We start from the raw sequence: 17,352 nt of genomic DNA, 5'->3' as shown, positions 1-17,352 counted from the left end.
CCTGACAGCTCACTGAGGTGACCCCTGTCAGCAATGGGAAATGACAGTGATAAACCGGGCAGTCTGAACACAGCTCTCCGCAGCTTAGACTTAGCGATGGGAAACCCACCAGTAAAATGTGGAATGAAAGAATTCAATCGTGTTGTACGGGATGAGAAGAAAATGGCTGCTTTTTTTCCAAAAACAGGGCTACGTCTGCCCCATACACTTCAATGGGGACAAGATGCAATACCAAACACAACCCTGGTGGAGCGGTTTCTCTTTCTGTACAAATATTGGTCTTGTATAGATAAATCTAAGATCTGGAAAGCTGTGTTCATATTGCATGATAATCATGTATAATGAATATTGTCACCATATTGCTCTGTCATATTGTAGATACTGAATATTCGTGTCACATTCTATATTTTTTATTGCAAAGAACAGTATATATAGAGCTGAGAGTCACAATTCTACAACTCTTTCAATGAAAGTTGAATCTGACAAAAGTAAATGAAGCGAGGAACATATCAGATGGATTATAGGAGTTGTCAAGTACGGAAAAACCCTTTTGTTAGACCCAATCAGACACGCTTATTTCACTCTTATTGAGTGGAGGTCCTAAAAATTACCTATTTTCTCAGGCAATATAAAAGACGTTTTTATAAGCAAAGTTGGACTCTCTACCAGACTACCAGAAGATCCTTAGGTGGGAAAAGGCTTAACATATACTTATGGTCTTTTTAATATACTTAGCTATAAGGCCCCCATACACATTATAATATTGGCAGAACCCGCCATATTTTTTTTTTTGAGGGACCAGCTGACAGTCTAACATGTGTGAGGAGCTCCCAACTCTGCCACTACAGTTGCTGTCAGGGAAACGAAGGATCGGATGCTTTGAATTTCAACACCTGGTCCTTGTGTTCTCCCAGGAGATAAGCCACCACCAGAGATGTCTGGAAGGGGTTTTCTCTTCTCAGCCCCATTAAAAACCACATAAATGACTGGTCAAGCAAAGCATGTGGGAGTCAGAAGAGATAGCTGTCAGCCATTGAAGGTATCTGGACACTTTAAGATAGACCTAGTTGATGGTTAATCAATCATCAACAACAACAATCGTCTGGTGAACGATCATTACACCGACACAGCCATATAATACACATTTTAGTTCATATTGGTTGAACTAAACTTGGACATACATGTTATGTCATAGTAGGCACAGGATGAATGATCTTAGAGAAGGATTGTTTGTGTATTAAATGAACACATCTATCTCTGCGATGACTTCTATCTCTGCTATGACTTCTATTTCTACGATGACTTCTTTCTCTATGATGACTTCTTTCTCTACGTTGACTTCTTTCTCTACGATGACTTCTATCTCTACGATTACTTCTATCTCTACGATGTCTCCTTTCTCTACGATGACTTCTATCTCTATGATGACTTCTTTCTCTACGATGACTTCTATCTCTACAATTACTTCTTTCTCTACGATGACTTCTATCTCTACGATGACTTCTATCCCTACGATGACTTCTTTCTCTATGATGACTTCTGTCTCTACAATGACTTCTTTCTCTATGATGGGCAGCTAAAACTTTAGATTATTGTTAAGTTTTAACTGAAGAACAATCATTTTAGTTGAAATTGCCATTTTGATCAACTTTTGACTGATGGGAAAAGCCACCATTTTGGTTTGATTCATTCAGTTAGACCATATTAGTGATCTTCCTCTTGTACTACTATACAATTAAAACTGGAGATGTTCTGTATGGATGGAGGGTGGGTCCAATCATTTCCTCAGTGGACTTAAGATACCCCAATTTAATCATGATTACAGGGCACTAAATGTTGTCAGCTGGGGTTATATCCATATATTCAGTGGGTAATCCGTGGTCCTCCAGGTACGATATAAATCTAGGACACCTTTGATCTTTTTATGTACTAAAATATAACCTGATATGTAAAAACTGCAAAAGGATCCTACTGAAATATAAAGCTAATAGCTTATCATGCCACGTTACCCCCCCCCCCCCCAAAAAAAAAAAACTAAACAAAAAAACAATGCTGAGTGATAGCAGAGGACAAAAGATCACACTTTCCTGACTTTCCTGTCATGTCTCAGTGGTTACAGAGAGACAAGGGCTATGTGCTTAATGTTTACCTGGTTTGGCTCCTTATGTCACGGTTCCTTTGCCTATGAACGTCAGCAGCACCTTGAGCAAATATTTCCACTCAGCTAGCTGCCTCCATGCTGACACTCTCAGCTCTCCTCACTCTTTCCCTAATACACGCTTGACATTGCCACATAGCAGGGCCCGTGACTTTGATATCACCTCATATGCAGTATAAATATGACCAGCGCTGACTGCTGCCTTATCTGATTGAACGCAGGACATGATGCAAAAGGGACAATCTACAAATGGCTTTACTTTGCTAGAATGTAAGGGCGCCTTTCCCTTCTACAAATCCATGCACTGCAGCACTCTTCCAGTCCTGGAGAAAGGTATTGCATTGCTAGGGTACGTCTACATGGCAATTTTGGCCGCGATAGCAGTCGTGTTACCAAAGTTCGCAGTGTAGCAGAGCTGCCATAGGAATGAACGGGGTTGCAGCGTAACTCGTACATTTGCTGCAGCACAATTCGCACATTTGCAGCGACCAAAACATGTGAATAGCAAAAAAAACAGCAGTGTTGGATTTTTTGCAATTCGCATGTGGCTGATGCACTAAACGTGCAAGTTGCACTGTGACCTCATTCCTTCCTATGGCTGCCCTGCAACACGGCGATACTTTGGCGTGAAACATGCAGCAATCACGTCCCAAATCGCCATGTAGCCGAACCCTTAATCCTGCAGCTGTGCCTATAATACATTTTGCACCGAAGCCCAGGAGCTTCATGTTACATTACCTCTCCTGACATGTCTGTTTTTTTTTAACTACTTGCACCCCCCATGTAATAACAATTTTGGAGCATCTTTTCATATGTAGCTCTCTGTTGTGCCATTCCTCTAAGACTCCCACTAGAAGTTTATGAATGAATTGCCAGCAATCTGCCATAAGTGTCCAGCTGGGTATTACCCAGCACATTCTAAGGCCCCTTTCACACAAGCGAGTATTCCGCGCGGGTGCAATGCGTGATGCGAACGCATTGCGCCCGCACGGAATCTGGACCCATTCATTTCAATGGGTCTGTGTACATGAGCATTGGTTTTCACGCATCACTTGTGCGTTGTGTGAAAATTGCAGCATGTTCTATATTATGCGATATTCACGGCCCCATAGAAGTGAATGGAGCTGCGTGAAAATCACGTTTTTCACGGATGGTTGCTAAGAGATGTTGTTTGTAATCATTCCGTTTTTTATCACGCGCGTGCAAAACGCCTTAAATCGCATTGCACCCGCGCGATAAAAACTGAACAATTGAATGCGATCGCAAACAAAACTGAATGGACTTGCTTGAGAAATCGTGCATTTTTCACTGAACGCATCCGGACCTAATCCGCTCACGCTCGTCTGCAAGGGGCCTAACACTGACATCACTGATTGGACAGAGTCAAACTGTGCAGGGCCACCCCCCCAACTGGTAACACCCAGTTGAACCTTAATTGCTGACTGGAAAATCATTCATAACCTTCTGGTAGGAATAATATGCTTCAAAATAGCTATTACATGGGGAATGCAAGTAATTACTAAAACAGGAGAGGTGACAGGTCCCTAAGATAACAGATACTCAGTGGTGTAGTAAGAGTGGGCGCAGAGGATGGAATTGCCCCTGTGCTCCTATTGCTGGGGAACATTGGCTCTCCTAAAAAGGATTTTCCATAAGTTAAACATTGATGATGCATCCTCAGTCCCTCTGCTGGTGGATTATCTCCCTTGAGAAGGAAAGGATAACTCCTATGCAGTATGCAACAACACATACTAGTATTAGCTAGTTAGGTCATTCAGCTTTAAAGGGGTTGTCTCACTTCAACAAACAGCATTTACCATGTAGACGAAGTTAATACAAGCCAATTACTAATGTATTGTGATTTTCCATAGTGCTGACTTTGCTGGCTGGATTCATTTTTCTATCACATTATAGACTTCTCTTTTCCATGGTTACGACCACCCTGCAATCCATCAGTAGTGGTCGTGCTTGCACACTATAGGAAAACGCTCCAGCCTATGTGCACCCCCGCGGTCCCGGCCACCAGAGAGGCTGGCGCTTTTTCCTATAGTGTGCAAGCACGGCTACCACTGATGGATGGCAGGGTGGTCGTAACCAAGGAAACGAGCAGTGTATAATGTGATGGGAAAATTAATCCAGCCAGAAAAGGAGACAATATGGAGAATCACAGTACATTGGGAAGTGGCTTCTATTAACTTTCTCTACATGATAAATGCCATGTGCAGAAATGAGACAACCCCTTTAATATTAGGGCTTGGCACACAAAACCGATGCCTGTAAATATGGTCAGGAATTTATCATAAAGCATGGGGCACCAACGCCGAAAAATGTAGTCAATTCATTTTCAGACCTGATGCTTACAGGAGTGGCGCCCATACAGGCATTGACAATATCGCTATATTCTGCATGTCAGACATGTATCCAAAATCTGGATGTGAAGGTTACCATGGGTTGTGTTCCTGAGCAGGCATGGACTGGAGGTGTATGGCGATACAGTAGGGCACATGCGCCTCTCCGGCGGCCCTATTAGAGGCAGAGGCAGAGCCATAATACAGCTGTGTGCATATGTGATCACGTGTTGTTAACGCGGCACCATCACTGCTGTCAGGTAGACAAAGCCCGGCTGCGAGGACGGGAGAGGCGTCGGGGATCTAATTGTTAGGTAATGCTTTCACTTAGAACCAGACAACCCCTAGATTCATTGTATAATTTCCACACCCACACCATTTTCTGCTTGCTGTCATTGAATGGAGACATTTATAAGAGCACAATAGCAGCTCCAATCTCTCTCCTGCCCTGAAATCCAGGTTTGATTGCTAGACCGGGGAGTGGCTTTGTAGGAAAAGGGTACGGCCTAAATGAGCCTTCATGCCCCAAAATATTGGCCCATTCCTGGAGTAAAATGATGCCAACTTATAGGTGGTGGAAAATCGGACTGGACAGTTTTTTGGCGCACTGACTCGTTTTTGGCAAACTTCCAGCACACTGCCAAATTTTTGGAGCATGGACAGAATTCTAACATAAATGTGGCTCAGGATTTACAATACTCCAAATGTATAAAGGTCCATGCGTCAGAATAGTAAATGTGTCTAATTCTAAGACTGTGATTCGTATTCTTAGACCGTGCAGCACAATGGGGCAGAAAATTAGATCATTGGGTTATTTTTGTGCCAGAATATTGTTCCTGCGTCATTTTTAGTTTGCGCCAAATGTATCGTTTGGATTGTTTAATGTGTCTGATGTTGTTTTATACAGTGGATAGAGCTTTATACTACCAGAATGTTACATCACTATTGTAAAAAAAACATGTGCCAAAACAAGGTTGATAATAGGACTACACAAAAATTTGGCGCAAAAGTTGTCTAAAAAAATCTCATCTCTAATTGCCATAAATGAAACTACCTTGTAGCATGTATACTTCATAGTTTCGGCACAGTAAGGGTGCGTGCACTTTCCAGTTGCAGTGACATTGATATATCTGGCCCAATCTCCTCTTCATAAAAGATGAATTATCACGTCTGATAGTAAGCAGCATGTTCCTCAGGTACAACATGCTCATGGACGCCTGGCATTTATCTATTGCATTCTTGGAATATAAATCATAATTGTATGTTCCTAATATAGGCTCAAGCACACAATGAAGGGATGGCTACAGTACAATGACGGATAAGTATTAGTAAACTCGCTTCTTATTATGACAACCGATGATACGGTGACACTAAATCTCACGGCAAACATTTAAATGCCCACAGAAAACATACACATACCCATCTGATCCCTTGAATGCTGCTGGCAATGTCCTCGCCTTTCTGGTCCACTTGAATCTCGTAGGAATAACTCCGGAAAAAATGCATCTTGCTCCTGTGCCTCATGTCATATAAATGTAAGATCTGATGTGGAATCAAGGAGACCCCAGTGGTCAAGACAAGCATGAGATAAACACTGTTCTTCACTGACTTCAGTATTCCAGAGGCCTTAATGTTCTCCCATTTCCTGGTAGGCTCCACGGTGATGTCTATAAATGTTGTTGTTTTTGGAAGACAAATTGACTTTGACACTACTAAACCAATATGATTAGTCTTAAAGAACATTTCTAAGAAGTGGAATGTTAGTTCCTCCAGGGTGCAGAAGATATCTGAACATCTTCATCTCAAGTGGACAACCATGACATTGTTTATGAAAGCGGGTTTTGTTGTAGTAGTAAGACAATGATATTATGGTTGTATCCAGCAGAAATTTGGTTTAGTAAAAAGTTCCTGTAGGGTGTCTTATGGAGATGAGTTCAACAATTCCATCTTCATCCCAAGTCTGGTCCCAGCTCTCAAAGAATCTGTTTCTTTCCAACCTGTCAACCAAGTCTTGTAGTGTTTCTTCCTTAGCACAGAAAAAGGAAAATCAAAATATCAAACCCACTTGTGAGACGTCTCTTCCAACTTCCATATCAATGACTACAGAAAGTCTCAGCTCCCAGCAATGTTGTCTGTATGAATTTAGATCTACGTACTTTTACTCTTTCACTTTCCAGATTAACTACAGCATGTTGCTATACAAACTTCTTAAAAGCTTGTACCTACCACAACAATGCCTGGGGCAGCTGTGTAGAAGCAGTCAGGCAGGTTATCGGAGCAGTGATGGGTCCCTTCTGTAGGAACAGGTGTGAAATGGTCTAGATCCCTGATGTCCAGGTAGAAACATGAAGTCAGAGCAGAGCTGATGTTACAATGAGAGCAGTGGAGAGGAAGCAGTGACTTGTGCTCATACACACTGCCTCTCACTCCTACAACTACACAAACACTTGACTTGGCAGGTCACCTAAGACGCTCTAAAGACATGAACACTCCCAAGAAAGCAGAAAGAAGGAGGGACGTGAGCAGGGAGGGAGATAATGCACAAGTGCTGGGGAAAGAAGGGAGAATGTGGGAGGCATAAGATAAAACGCAGCAGCCACACACAGACTGGGTCCTGCAGAATGGATATGGCTGTACTAATGTCATATTATCATTCACCCAAGTGTACATGATCACAAGCTCATCGCTATAGATCGGGGACCTGATTTACAGTTTGCATTTCATTTATACAATAATACTATGAGGATGAATGAGCATATTGGATTGAGGGTTTTTGATGAGGTTGTTTCTTCTTAGGAGTCTTACAAAAAATATATTAGCAATACTAGTGGAAATACAAGCAGGCAGAAAATTACAAATTTGTGGTAGTATTTGTAACTATCTTAACTGCAGTATTCCCATCGTATAAAGTGATTTAATATTGCTAGGATATACCATCACTTTATAGTGGGGCTCTGACCACAGGAAACCCCTCCAGACCTGAGAATAAGGGGGCTAAGTGCTGTTCTACTGCTGTCAGGGCGGGAACAAGGTATTTTGATGTCTCCATAGATTTCAGTTCTTCACTTTCCTTTTCTTCTCCATTTGCTCCAGACCATCATGGGCAGATGTCTTTGGTCAGTGGTGTGCAGCCGCCTGACCCGGGACACTGAGGAGAACTCGAAATTCAATCAAATGGACCTGGGCATGGCAAAGGGTGTGTAGACCGAGCCTCTAGGTGCTGAAGCAACGCCCCAGTAGCACCTAGAGGCTCATTAGCATATTTTAAAACTCTTTATTTTAAGAGAACGGCGGCAGGCAGGGAGTTATAAAGCATACTGTTATGTACTGTTGACATTAGCACATCGCTGTCAGTCAGCTACATACCGATATTTCTCATGACAGAAACCTTTAACATAATTGGCAGAAGTGACATAAATAAAAATTTGCATATTATTTCTAGTACAGGAAAAAAATATAAAAAATACAATTTCCTTTTTAATATATTTAGCCATGTACCATACACAGATTAATGTGGGTAAAGAGATCCTGCATTGGTAAATAGTATTCATCCCTATGGAGACTTACATCTAATATACTATAAAGTAAAGTGATAAGTTGTGATACCTTGAGCCAGTGTCGGGCTGGGGTACCTAGGGACCACCAGTAAAATTTATTTTGGGGGCCCACCGTACGGATACATTAAAATATAATAAATAATCAAACAAGTTTTTATATGAACATCGGCTGGTTGAGGTGCTGTACATTGAATATATGTATGTAGTGTACTAAATCTAATGTGTTATGTGCCACTTGTGCAGGGGGTGGGAGACTAGGGGCCCACCTTGCTCAGGGGCCCACCGGGGATTCCCCTGTAACCCTGTGGGCCAGTCCTGAGCCTGCCTTAAGCTGATTCTTAAGAAAAATATATTGTAGTAGGCACATTCTAAAATACGGGGAAAAGATCTCCAACTAGGCTCCAGATGCTAAACCTTTCCCATGAACTTCAATACTGTGAGGGTTGTAAATCTTAGAGAGTTCTCCTGGAGGCAGGCATCAAGGGCTGATAATGTCACTGCAATCCAGACAGTCTTATTACGCCCTATCATCCACAGATAGCGGCTGAAATCAGGCGGCTGCATTATGTCGTGGTGCCTTGAAAAAGGGCAAAAGTTAAAAGGGCAAACAGAGTGACAAATGAGTAGAGGATTCTTGACCAAATCCAAAGCACCAATGACCAGATAGAAACAAATGTATTTTGGACATAAAGTGGACTCACTCCTAAAAGCTCTCATACATATTATGAATACTGTCGGCCGAACCTGCAATTTTTTGGGGGGGAACAGCTGACAATCTAGTGTATGGAGAGCTCCCAACACATGATGTGAGGGAACAGAAGAATTGCACACCTTGAATTTTAATGCTCAGATCTTTTGTTCTCCCAGGAGACATGTCATTGCTAGAAGTATCTGCCAGTGGCTTTCTCCTTTCTCCCCTTTGACTGCATATGTTCGGAAGGGGTGCATCTAGCCTTTCTGCTACTTGAGGCGAAAACTGAAATGACCCCCCCCCCCCTGCAAAATTCTCAACCTAACCCCTTCCCTCCAGCCTTACTGTTAAAGGCATACCTGGAAAACATTATATATAGTGCTACAAAACATACTGGTTAATATAGTGATACAGGTAAATATGCAGAGATAAATGCTTTCATAATTAAAGCACTCATTGCCCAAGGCCCTTCTGCTGCCCCCCACTTGTCCCTACCTGGTGATCGCCTCATTGGCTGTGCACCCCTGACTAATCATGTATGTTTACGTGGGAGTTGAAAGAGATAACTGTTGGCCAAAGGACATTCAGACCAACAGCTAAAAATTAGGGTAGGGGTGCCCTTAGTACCTTTAAATAGTCTGGCCTAGTGTGCAAGACTGTGCTCAATATAAACTGCTGTGTAGGAACAGAAGGATTGGACCTACTGAAATCCCACATGCCCAGACATTCTTTTCCTTGAAATCTGTTGTCTTTAAAAAATCAGGACCCCCGCAATACACATTTGTCAAAATCAGGACATTCAGGTTAGGCTGACATTTATCTAATATGTGTGGCCACCTTTAGTATAAGAAGAGCCTGGTCTTTGGAGAAGACATGTATGCTCAAAACAAAACTTTAACCAGAAGAAAAAGTAGGTGACTAACAGCAAGTCGAATGTTCCTATTAGAGATGAATGAACCAGTTCAGCACAACTTGAATTTGTTACAAACTTTCCAAAAGATTCAGGTTTCTTCTTATCCGAATCTTTCGGTCGGGATTCATTCTGCACAGATCACTCAAAATAGTCGCTACCATTTTACAATTCCGTTCATCTGCCACCAAAAAGGTATAATTTTTGGACAGTTATTGACATCAAAATGCAGTATGCTATTAAACAGGCAGTTTTTTTTACCACTGACTGCCATCCGTTTACCCATAGACATATACACTCACCTAAAGAATTATTAGGAACACCTGTTCTATTTCTCATTAATGCGATTATCTAGTCAACCAATCACATGGCAGTTGATTCAATGCATGTAGGGTTGTGGTCCTGGTCAAGACAATCTGCTGAACTCCAAACTGAATGTCAGAATGGGAAAGAAAGGTGATTTAAGCAAATTCGAGCGTGGCATGGATGTTGGTGCCAGACGGGCCGGTCTGAGTATTTCACAATCTGCTCAGTTATTGGGATTTTCACGCACAACCATTTCTAGGGTTTACAAAGAATGATGTGAAAAGGGAAAAACATCCAGTATGCGGCAGTCCTGTGGGCAAAAATGCCTTGTTGATGCTAGAGGTCAGAGGAGAATGGGCCGACTGATTCAAGCTGATAGAAGAGCAACGTTGACTGAAATAACCACTCGTTACAACCGAGGTATGCAGCAAAGCATTTGTGAAGCCACAACACGCACAACCTTGAGGCGGATGGGCTACAACAGCAGAAGACCCCACCAGGTACCACTCATCTCCACTACAACTAGGAAAAAGAGGCTACAATTTGCACAAGCTCACCAAAATTGGACTGTTGAAGACTGGAAAAATGTCGCCTGGTCTGATGAGTCTCGATTTCTGTTGAGACAGTCAAATGGTAGAGTCCGAATTTGGCGTAAACAGAATGAGAACATGTATCCATCATGCCTTGTTACCACTGTGCAGGCTGGTGGTGGTGGTTTAATGGTGTGGGGGATGTTTTCTGGGCACACTTTAGGCCCCTTAGTGCCAATTGGCCATCGTTTAAATGCCACGGGCTACCTGAGCATTGTTTCTGACCATGTCCATCCCTTCATGACCACCATGTACCCATCCTCTGATGGCTACTTCCAGCAGGATAATGCACCATGTCACAAAGCTCGAATCATTTCAAATTGGCTTCTTGAACATGACAATGATTTCACTGTACTGAAATGGCCCCCACAGTCACCAGATCTCAACCCAATAGAGCATCTTTGGGATGTGGTGGAACGGGAGCTTCGTAGCCCTGGATGTGCATCCCTCAAATCTCCATCAACTGCAACATGCTATCCTATCAATATGGGCCAACATTTCTAAAGAATGCTATCAGCACCTTGTTGAATCAATGCCACATAGAATTAAGGCAGTTCTGAAGGCAAAAGGGGGTCCAACACCGTATTAGTATGGTGTTCCTAATAATTCTTTAGGTGAGTGTATGTCACTTATCAGTTTGACAGTACTAATCGTGTGTTGGCTTGAAAGACCTTGAAAGGGGTTGGATACAGTCCTAGGAAAACCCCAGATTGTCATACATGACATTTCAGGGCAAATGGGCCTCTATCGATTTGGACTGAATTTCTTAAAGGGATTCTGTCACCAGGTTTCACCCCTGTCAGCTAAACATATGCTGATGTTCAGGGCCTCATCAGGATTCCTAATGTGGGCTTCTAAATGTGATCCGTAGCCTTATTTTGCTAAAAAACTGGTTTTACTAACCTGTCACTCAAAGAAATAAGGTGCCCAAGGGGATGTCAAGGGATGCAAGGTGCCAGCCGCACCCACCGCCGTTCGTGCCCAGCGCCGCCTCCTAATCCTCTGTGCCGCCTCTCGCTCTCCCTCCCTCCCCCCTCCTGCTGTAAGATCTCGCGCATGCGCACAGGGCTCTGAGAGGCTGGCGCCAGAGTGCAAGTCATACCTGGGTTGAGCGAAGTGCCGGCGCATGCGCACTTCGCTTTAGGAAGCCAAATCGAGAAGTCCGCACGGGCGCATCAGGCAGAGACCTGTGCGCACGCGCGAGATCTTACAGCAGGAGGAGGGGGGAAGGAGGGAGGGAGAGCGAGAGGCGGCACAGAGGATTAGGAGGCGGTGCAGAAGTCTGGAAAGGCGGCGCTGGGCACGAACGGCGGTGGGTGTGGCCGGCACCTTGCATTCCTTGACATCCCCTTGGGCACCTTATTTCTTTGAGTGACAGGTTAGTAAAACCTGTTTTTTTTTTAGCAAAATAAGGCTATGGATCACATTTAGAAGCCCACATTAGGCATCCTGATGAGGCCCTGAACATCAGCATATGTTTAGCTGACAGGGGTGAAACCTGGTGACAGAATCCCTTTAAGACTGATGGAATGATGAAAATCATGTGAGTGCCATAGAACAGCATGACCCAAAAGAAAGCAGGAGACTATAAATTTATATATTCATGTGGTCATTGGAGTTGAGTCCAAATCAACCTGACCATGTCTGAAAATAATGCATCATTTTATATTTCAAGGATGTTTTGTGTAGCCATAACTCAAGATGGCAGATATCAGAGAACCATACTACAGTCACCACAGAGATGAGATTGCTTCCCTCATTTACTGTCTCTAGGGAAGGCAAATGTATATGGTGCACATTAACATGGTGATCATGCATGAGAGCTCCTGTACGTCACAGGATGTGGAGTTTCTTCCATTCACAAGCATGATATCGGGTTCCCCGTACCCCTCAGAGCTCCCTGAAATGAACAGAGCAGCAGGTCGAGTATGCGCACTGCCTCTCCATTCATCTTTATAGAAGTTCCAGAGGCAGCGTTCATCTATTTCCAGAACTCCCTTAGAGATGAATAGAGCAGTAGTTTGCATGCACGACCTCCTGCTCTGTTCATTTTATGGGGTACCAATTGCTGAGATTGGTGGAGTCCCAGTGATAGGACTATTGCAACACGCCAGACCTGCAGGGTATAGACGAAGTGAGATCACGGTTATGGGCAATCGAGGGTTACTCACTGTATTGGAGAACCCTGGGCAGGCGCGTGGCAGTGAAGGAGAGGTAGACACGGTTCCTCTGGGGCACACTCTGTATATAGGGACCAGGCCTGATGGTGGATGAGGTGCCCTGGATGTTACGGGTATTTTGAGTGCCTGGGGCAAGGTCCCTGTTGTATTTGTGACGCCAGTGCCTTTGGACGGTGGCACGCCGGTTGGTAGTTGGAATGAAGAAGGAACACAAGTAGAATAGTGAACCAAACGTAACTTTACTGAACAATCCAACTTTTTACAGCAGGTAGTAGTACAGTCTTTGTATCACAGTTCCACAAATAGGCTTATTCACACAATGGCAGGTAAATCCTTGGTTACTATCTTCCTCAGGTATTAGATTCTTGCTGCACTTTCTAGTTCCATCTGCCCATCAGGGTCACTTAGCTTACCCTGGATCGCCCTCTCTTGTAAAGTGGATGACTGTGGGTTTCTCCCAGGAGGTTGGGTCCTGCAACTGGGGTGTCTTCAGAGCTAACTAAGGCTCTCTTGTTCTCAGGCAGGCTGGAGCTTCTCACTAGCCTCCTGGACATCACTAGCAGCCAGGGCTATCCAGCTGCATGTCAGGAGCAGGCTTTTTAACCTCTGTCTTCTCAGACTCCTGACTCTGCACTAACTCTCCCTGTCTGGGCCTGGACATTTATACTAGGGGCTCCCTATCTCCCTCTAGTGTCTGGGATGTCTAACTACACCCAACTAGGCCTGCTGTTGCATCATACAGGGGTACATTGCATGTAAAAACACATTAGAACATACATAAAATGCACAATTAAATATAACACTTCTGTTCCTTGTGAGTAGGAGTAACGCGCACACCAATTGACCTTTGTGTAGTGCCCACCCCTACCTAGTGGGACACTACACTATTACCCCCTCCCTCTGCACCGATCTAATAGTTATCCCTTATCCTGTGGATAGGAGATCATTTTTAAGAACCAGAATACCTTTAAAGTGTGCTAGCCAGGAAAACAGATCAGCGGCTCTCTTTTGTTCTGTTATGGGAAAAATACAGCATATTTGCCTTCTACAAAAGTTGTATTGTGTGTATCAACACAAGGAGAAATAGGACTCCATGGATCCTGACAAAAGCCTCCCACCGAGTTAAGGCAGTTCTCTCTGCTCTGCACTGATGAGGAGGCAGTCAACGCGAAAAAGCTGTCTAAAAAATGAGATACTGGCTTAGCTAAAATGTTAAATGTTGTCTCAAGGCATGTTTGAAAAGCTGAACATTGACTTATAGGAAAGCTACCTTACTATCACGGTACCTTCTGTGACGCAGGTTAGAAGATCGGAGAGACTGACTAAACGTGAGGTTAACTGACAGTCTCTTGATTGTCAGTGTTGTGGTTTGGTAATGACCACACCTCTTGTCAGGTGCAGCCCGTGGTCATTACTGCATTCCCTACTTAGTTTGGTCTCACACTTCATACCATGTGGTTGATATGCTCTGCTTGGATTTAGAAGAGTTGGTGTGTGGACCTTACCTGTGTTCCTGCTCATCCATTTTCTACCTCTAGGGCATCTCAGGGCTCCTAGGGTTTAGGTTCCGGCATATGTATTTTCCCACCTTTCCCACCTTCAGGGTCTATACATACTGACAGGAGTCAGGGCCAGGTTTAGGGACTTCCTAGAAGGTGACGTTTTCCCTCTCCCTAGCCATGAGGCCTAGTTCTGTGTCCCTCCCCTTTATTCGTGACACTTACATGTTTTGGCATCAGAGACAGAAATGTATTTTCTTTTTGGAAAGACTGCTAATTGGGATACGTTTTTGTTTCTACATATGGGTTCATATGTGTCAAAGGAAGGTATACCCTACATGTGTATTTTGCCAAACTGAACTGAAGATGATGATCACAAGACTCATTTTAGAAAGTTGGAATTTTTTTTAGCTTAAAAAAACATATGAAGATACAGATGTGTAAAATGTTGTATGTGTGTTTGTGCCCATCATTTGATCTGATCTAACACCATTTGAGGCCCTCAAAGTATGCTGAGTTGACCACTACTGGTTTATGGATTCCCGCTGAAATTGGCAGCATCTCCTAACAAACATCTCACTTCTCTAGCCAGCCAAGTGTTATCCCATTCAGTATCTGTTTCCTGTCATTGAGAACATCTTTCACAAAATACTTAAGTTGTTTGCGTTTACCCAGGACAAAGGAGAGTTTACTCATTTCCCTATGAGCGCTCCCTTATCTCCATGTCCTCTGAACTTCTTGTACTGAGTAACCCTGTTGTCTGACTGCTTTCCATATGGCCTGTCGATGCAAGCTGATGCTGAGGCATGATGCCACATACAACACAGGCATTGTTAATGCACACTTTATTTATACAGCGCCCTTCTATGTGTGATATAAATGGGTGGTTTCCAATGGCTCAAGAGATGAGGAGTGGCACCATCTGAGCGCTGAGTTGGCGAAAATTGTGAGCTTCTGATTTTGCATTATAAACAGGACTAACCATCGATATTGGTTTCAAGAGGCTTACTGTCATAGACTTTTTTTTGTCAAGTAGCTTTGGTGCATTTTTTTTAAGCCAAAAAAGGAATGAATTCAAAAAGAGGATAAGCCTAAAAATGCAGCTTTATGGCATATTGATGTGCGATGTCATAATTGTCTGATTGGTGGGAGACTGGCCGTTTTTGCCATAGCCCCTCTCAAATATACCTCTATGCTGTTATTTTATATTGTAGCTTCTGTTTAAAGGGTCATAAAGGGGCACTAAACAACGATCGGCGCTTATTTAATTGGCTTTACGTAGGCCAATCCAAACTGCATGGAGTACAATCATTTGTCTGCGTATTACAGCAGCACATCCCTAGTCTACAAGAAGAGATGTGCTACTGACAAATGACTATTTTTACAGCTGCATAAAAGATCCGATCAGCCGACAAACTGTTGCTTGTGAATTGATGGGGTGTTTCGAAGGGATGATCGGACAGATGACCGTTCCTGGGAACTTTTTGACCTGTGTAAACAAACCTGTCTGTTCCAGCATCCGATCATTATGGCAAGCCCATCTGCATAGTTACATTGAAAAAGAAAAATAATCTCTGTTCATAAATTCTCCCTGCCCCTCCCCAAAAAAGTGTCAAGTCTATATGTGAATAGGTTTCATCCAGTAAAGTAGACAGATCATTATCTAATGATTTGGTGTTTAAGAAATTCTATTTATCTGCCCAGTAATCTTCTATCATCATGCTTACTTGCGTTTGATTGTCTTTGAGATGTCATGTTTCCCAATTATTGCTAGCGGTTTGTAACACGTTGAGTGCAATTATGTGGCTGCTACTCCCTGCTATGCACAAACACTTTGTACTTTCATATACCAAGGTGGCACTTCAAACATGCTGGCAACTCTGTCATCTTAAAGGGAATATGTCATCAGATAATGTCCCAAAGTTTTTTCTGGTACACTTTCTGTTCTGTGGAGATCACCTGTCAGCAGTCATCTCATTATTCTCACTTGTAGGATTACCATGATAGATAACACATATATACAGATAACACAGGATCCACCATTCACAATAGGTGATGGTCACAGCTCATCCCTCCCCCTTCCTGTACAATTACCTCTGCAGAGGTCACATAGCATGTCTGGGAAACTGTCCATAAATGTTAATGAACATTCTCACATCTATAGGTAGCTATGGTCCAGGTGGCTGATGTTACCAGCACCTCGGGTGAAAGCATTGCTGATGTGGGCACCAAAATTATCATTCTGGGTAGCAGATCCTGCTCTATAAACAGCCATCTGCTGCCCAGAAACAATGGTTCTTTATGGGGACAAGCAATCGCTGTACATATAAACAAACAAACTGTACATATAAACAAATGCAGAGCTCACCTCTTCCGACAAGCAGGCAATTATCGGGAATGAAAGGTACATTCCTGATAATTGCCTGCTGTGTTTTCCCATTAAAATGGTACTTTAAATCTGAATCATATATTGTAGGTCAATTATCAGCCTCCATATAAATCCAGCTTTTGTGTTGAGACCAATTTGAGATTACATAGCCAAATGCCATTCCTTTTACGTACATAGCTAAAAAAAATTACATTTACATTAAATACATTAATTTTGTTACCTGGCTCCTCATTGACTTCAGTCGAGGTGATACAGCCAAATGTGCCTAAACTACAACCAAGGCGATCTCCTGACCACTCTCGAGGAAAGAAAAATGAATACAAATGCACATCAGAGTTGCACGCATCAGGTTTTGTCTAGCAAAAACCCAGCACTCATGCCGGAAACCGGACAGATCCACGCCAAATCCCATTATCGTCAATGGCGTCTGGCGGTGAATGGCAGTATCCAGCTAGCCCGGATCCACGATTCAGTTAAAAGGAGGTGTGAATCTACCCTTACAGGGGTAATTAATATACTGTAGAGGTCTATGTTTCTGTGTCTCTTGTCACATCACTAAAAACAGGCCCAACCTGTGGCCTCGCTTTTGTACCATTGTCTAACAACAGCAAATGGAGAAATTATTATTTAAATTTTACGCAAATAAAGTTTCTGGTGTATCACTGCCCCGCCAAAACACCAGCCAGCGGCTTACCCTTTTGCTTCATAGACAGTCCCTGAGATT

The 17,352-nt window shown here is 43.1% G+C and overlaps 1 protein-coding gene across 2 annotated transcripts in view; it reads right to left on the bottom strand.

Annotated features, from left to right (window-relative positions):
* RAPGEF3 (Rap guanine nucleotide exchange factor 3) overlaps positions 1 to 6,990 on the bottom strand; it is a 101,727-nt gene extending 94,737 nt beyond the window's left edge. Inside the window, exons 1-2 of one of the 2 annotated variants that reach the window (XM_044284534.1) lie at positions 6,733 to 6,990; positions 5,926 to 6,532 (exon numbers count right to left, since the gene is read on the bottom strand). In XM_044284534.1, the coding sequence (XP_044140469.1) occupies positions 5,926 to 6,249 (324 nt within the window). In that variant the 5' untranslated portion in view covers positions 6,250 to 6,532; positions 6,733 to 6,990. Of the gene's footprint in view, positions 1 to 5,925 lie in introns of both variants that reach the window. The other variant, XM_044284533.1, reaches the window with a different exon arrangement.
* Positions 6,991 to 17,352: the final 10,362 nt, after the last annotated feature.

This window comes from Bufo gargarizans, chromosome 3, assembly GCF_014858855.1.
Source record: "Bufo gargarizans isolate SCDJY-AF-19 chromosome 3, ASM1485885v1, whole genome shotgun sequence".
Taxonomy (NCBI): domain Eukaryota; kingdom Metazoa; phylum Chordata; class Amphibia; order Anura; family Bufonidae; genus Bufo; species Bufo gargarizans.
Note: the sequence above shows the minus strand (reverse complement) of the source record. Positions and strands in the feature narration are given on the sequence as shown.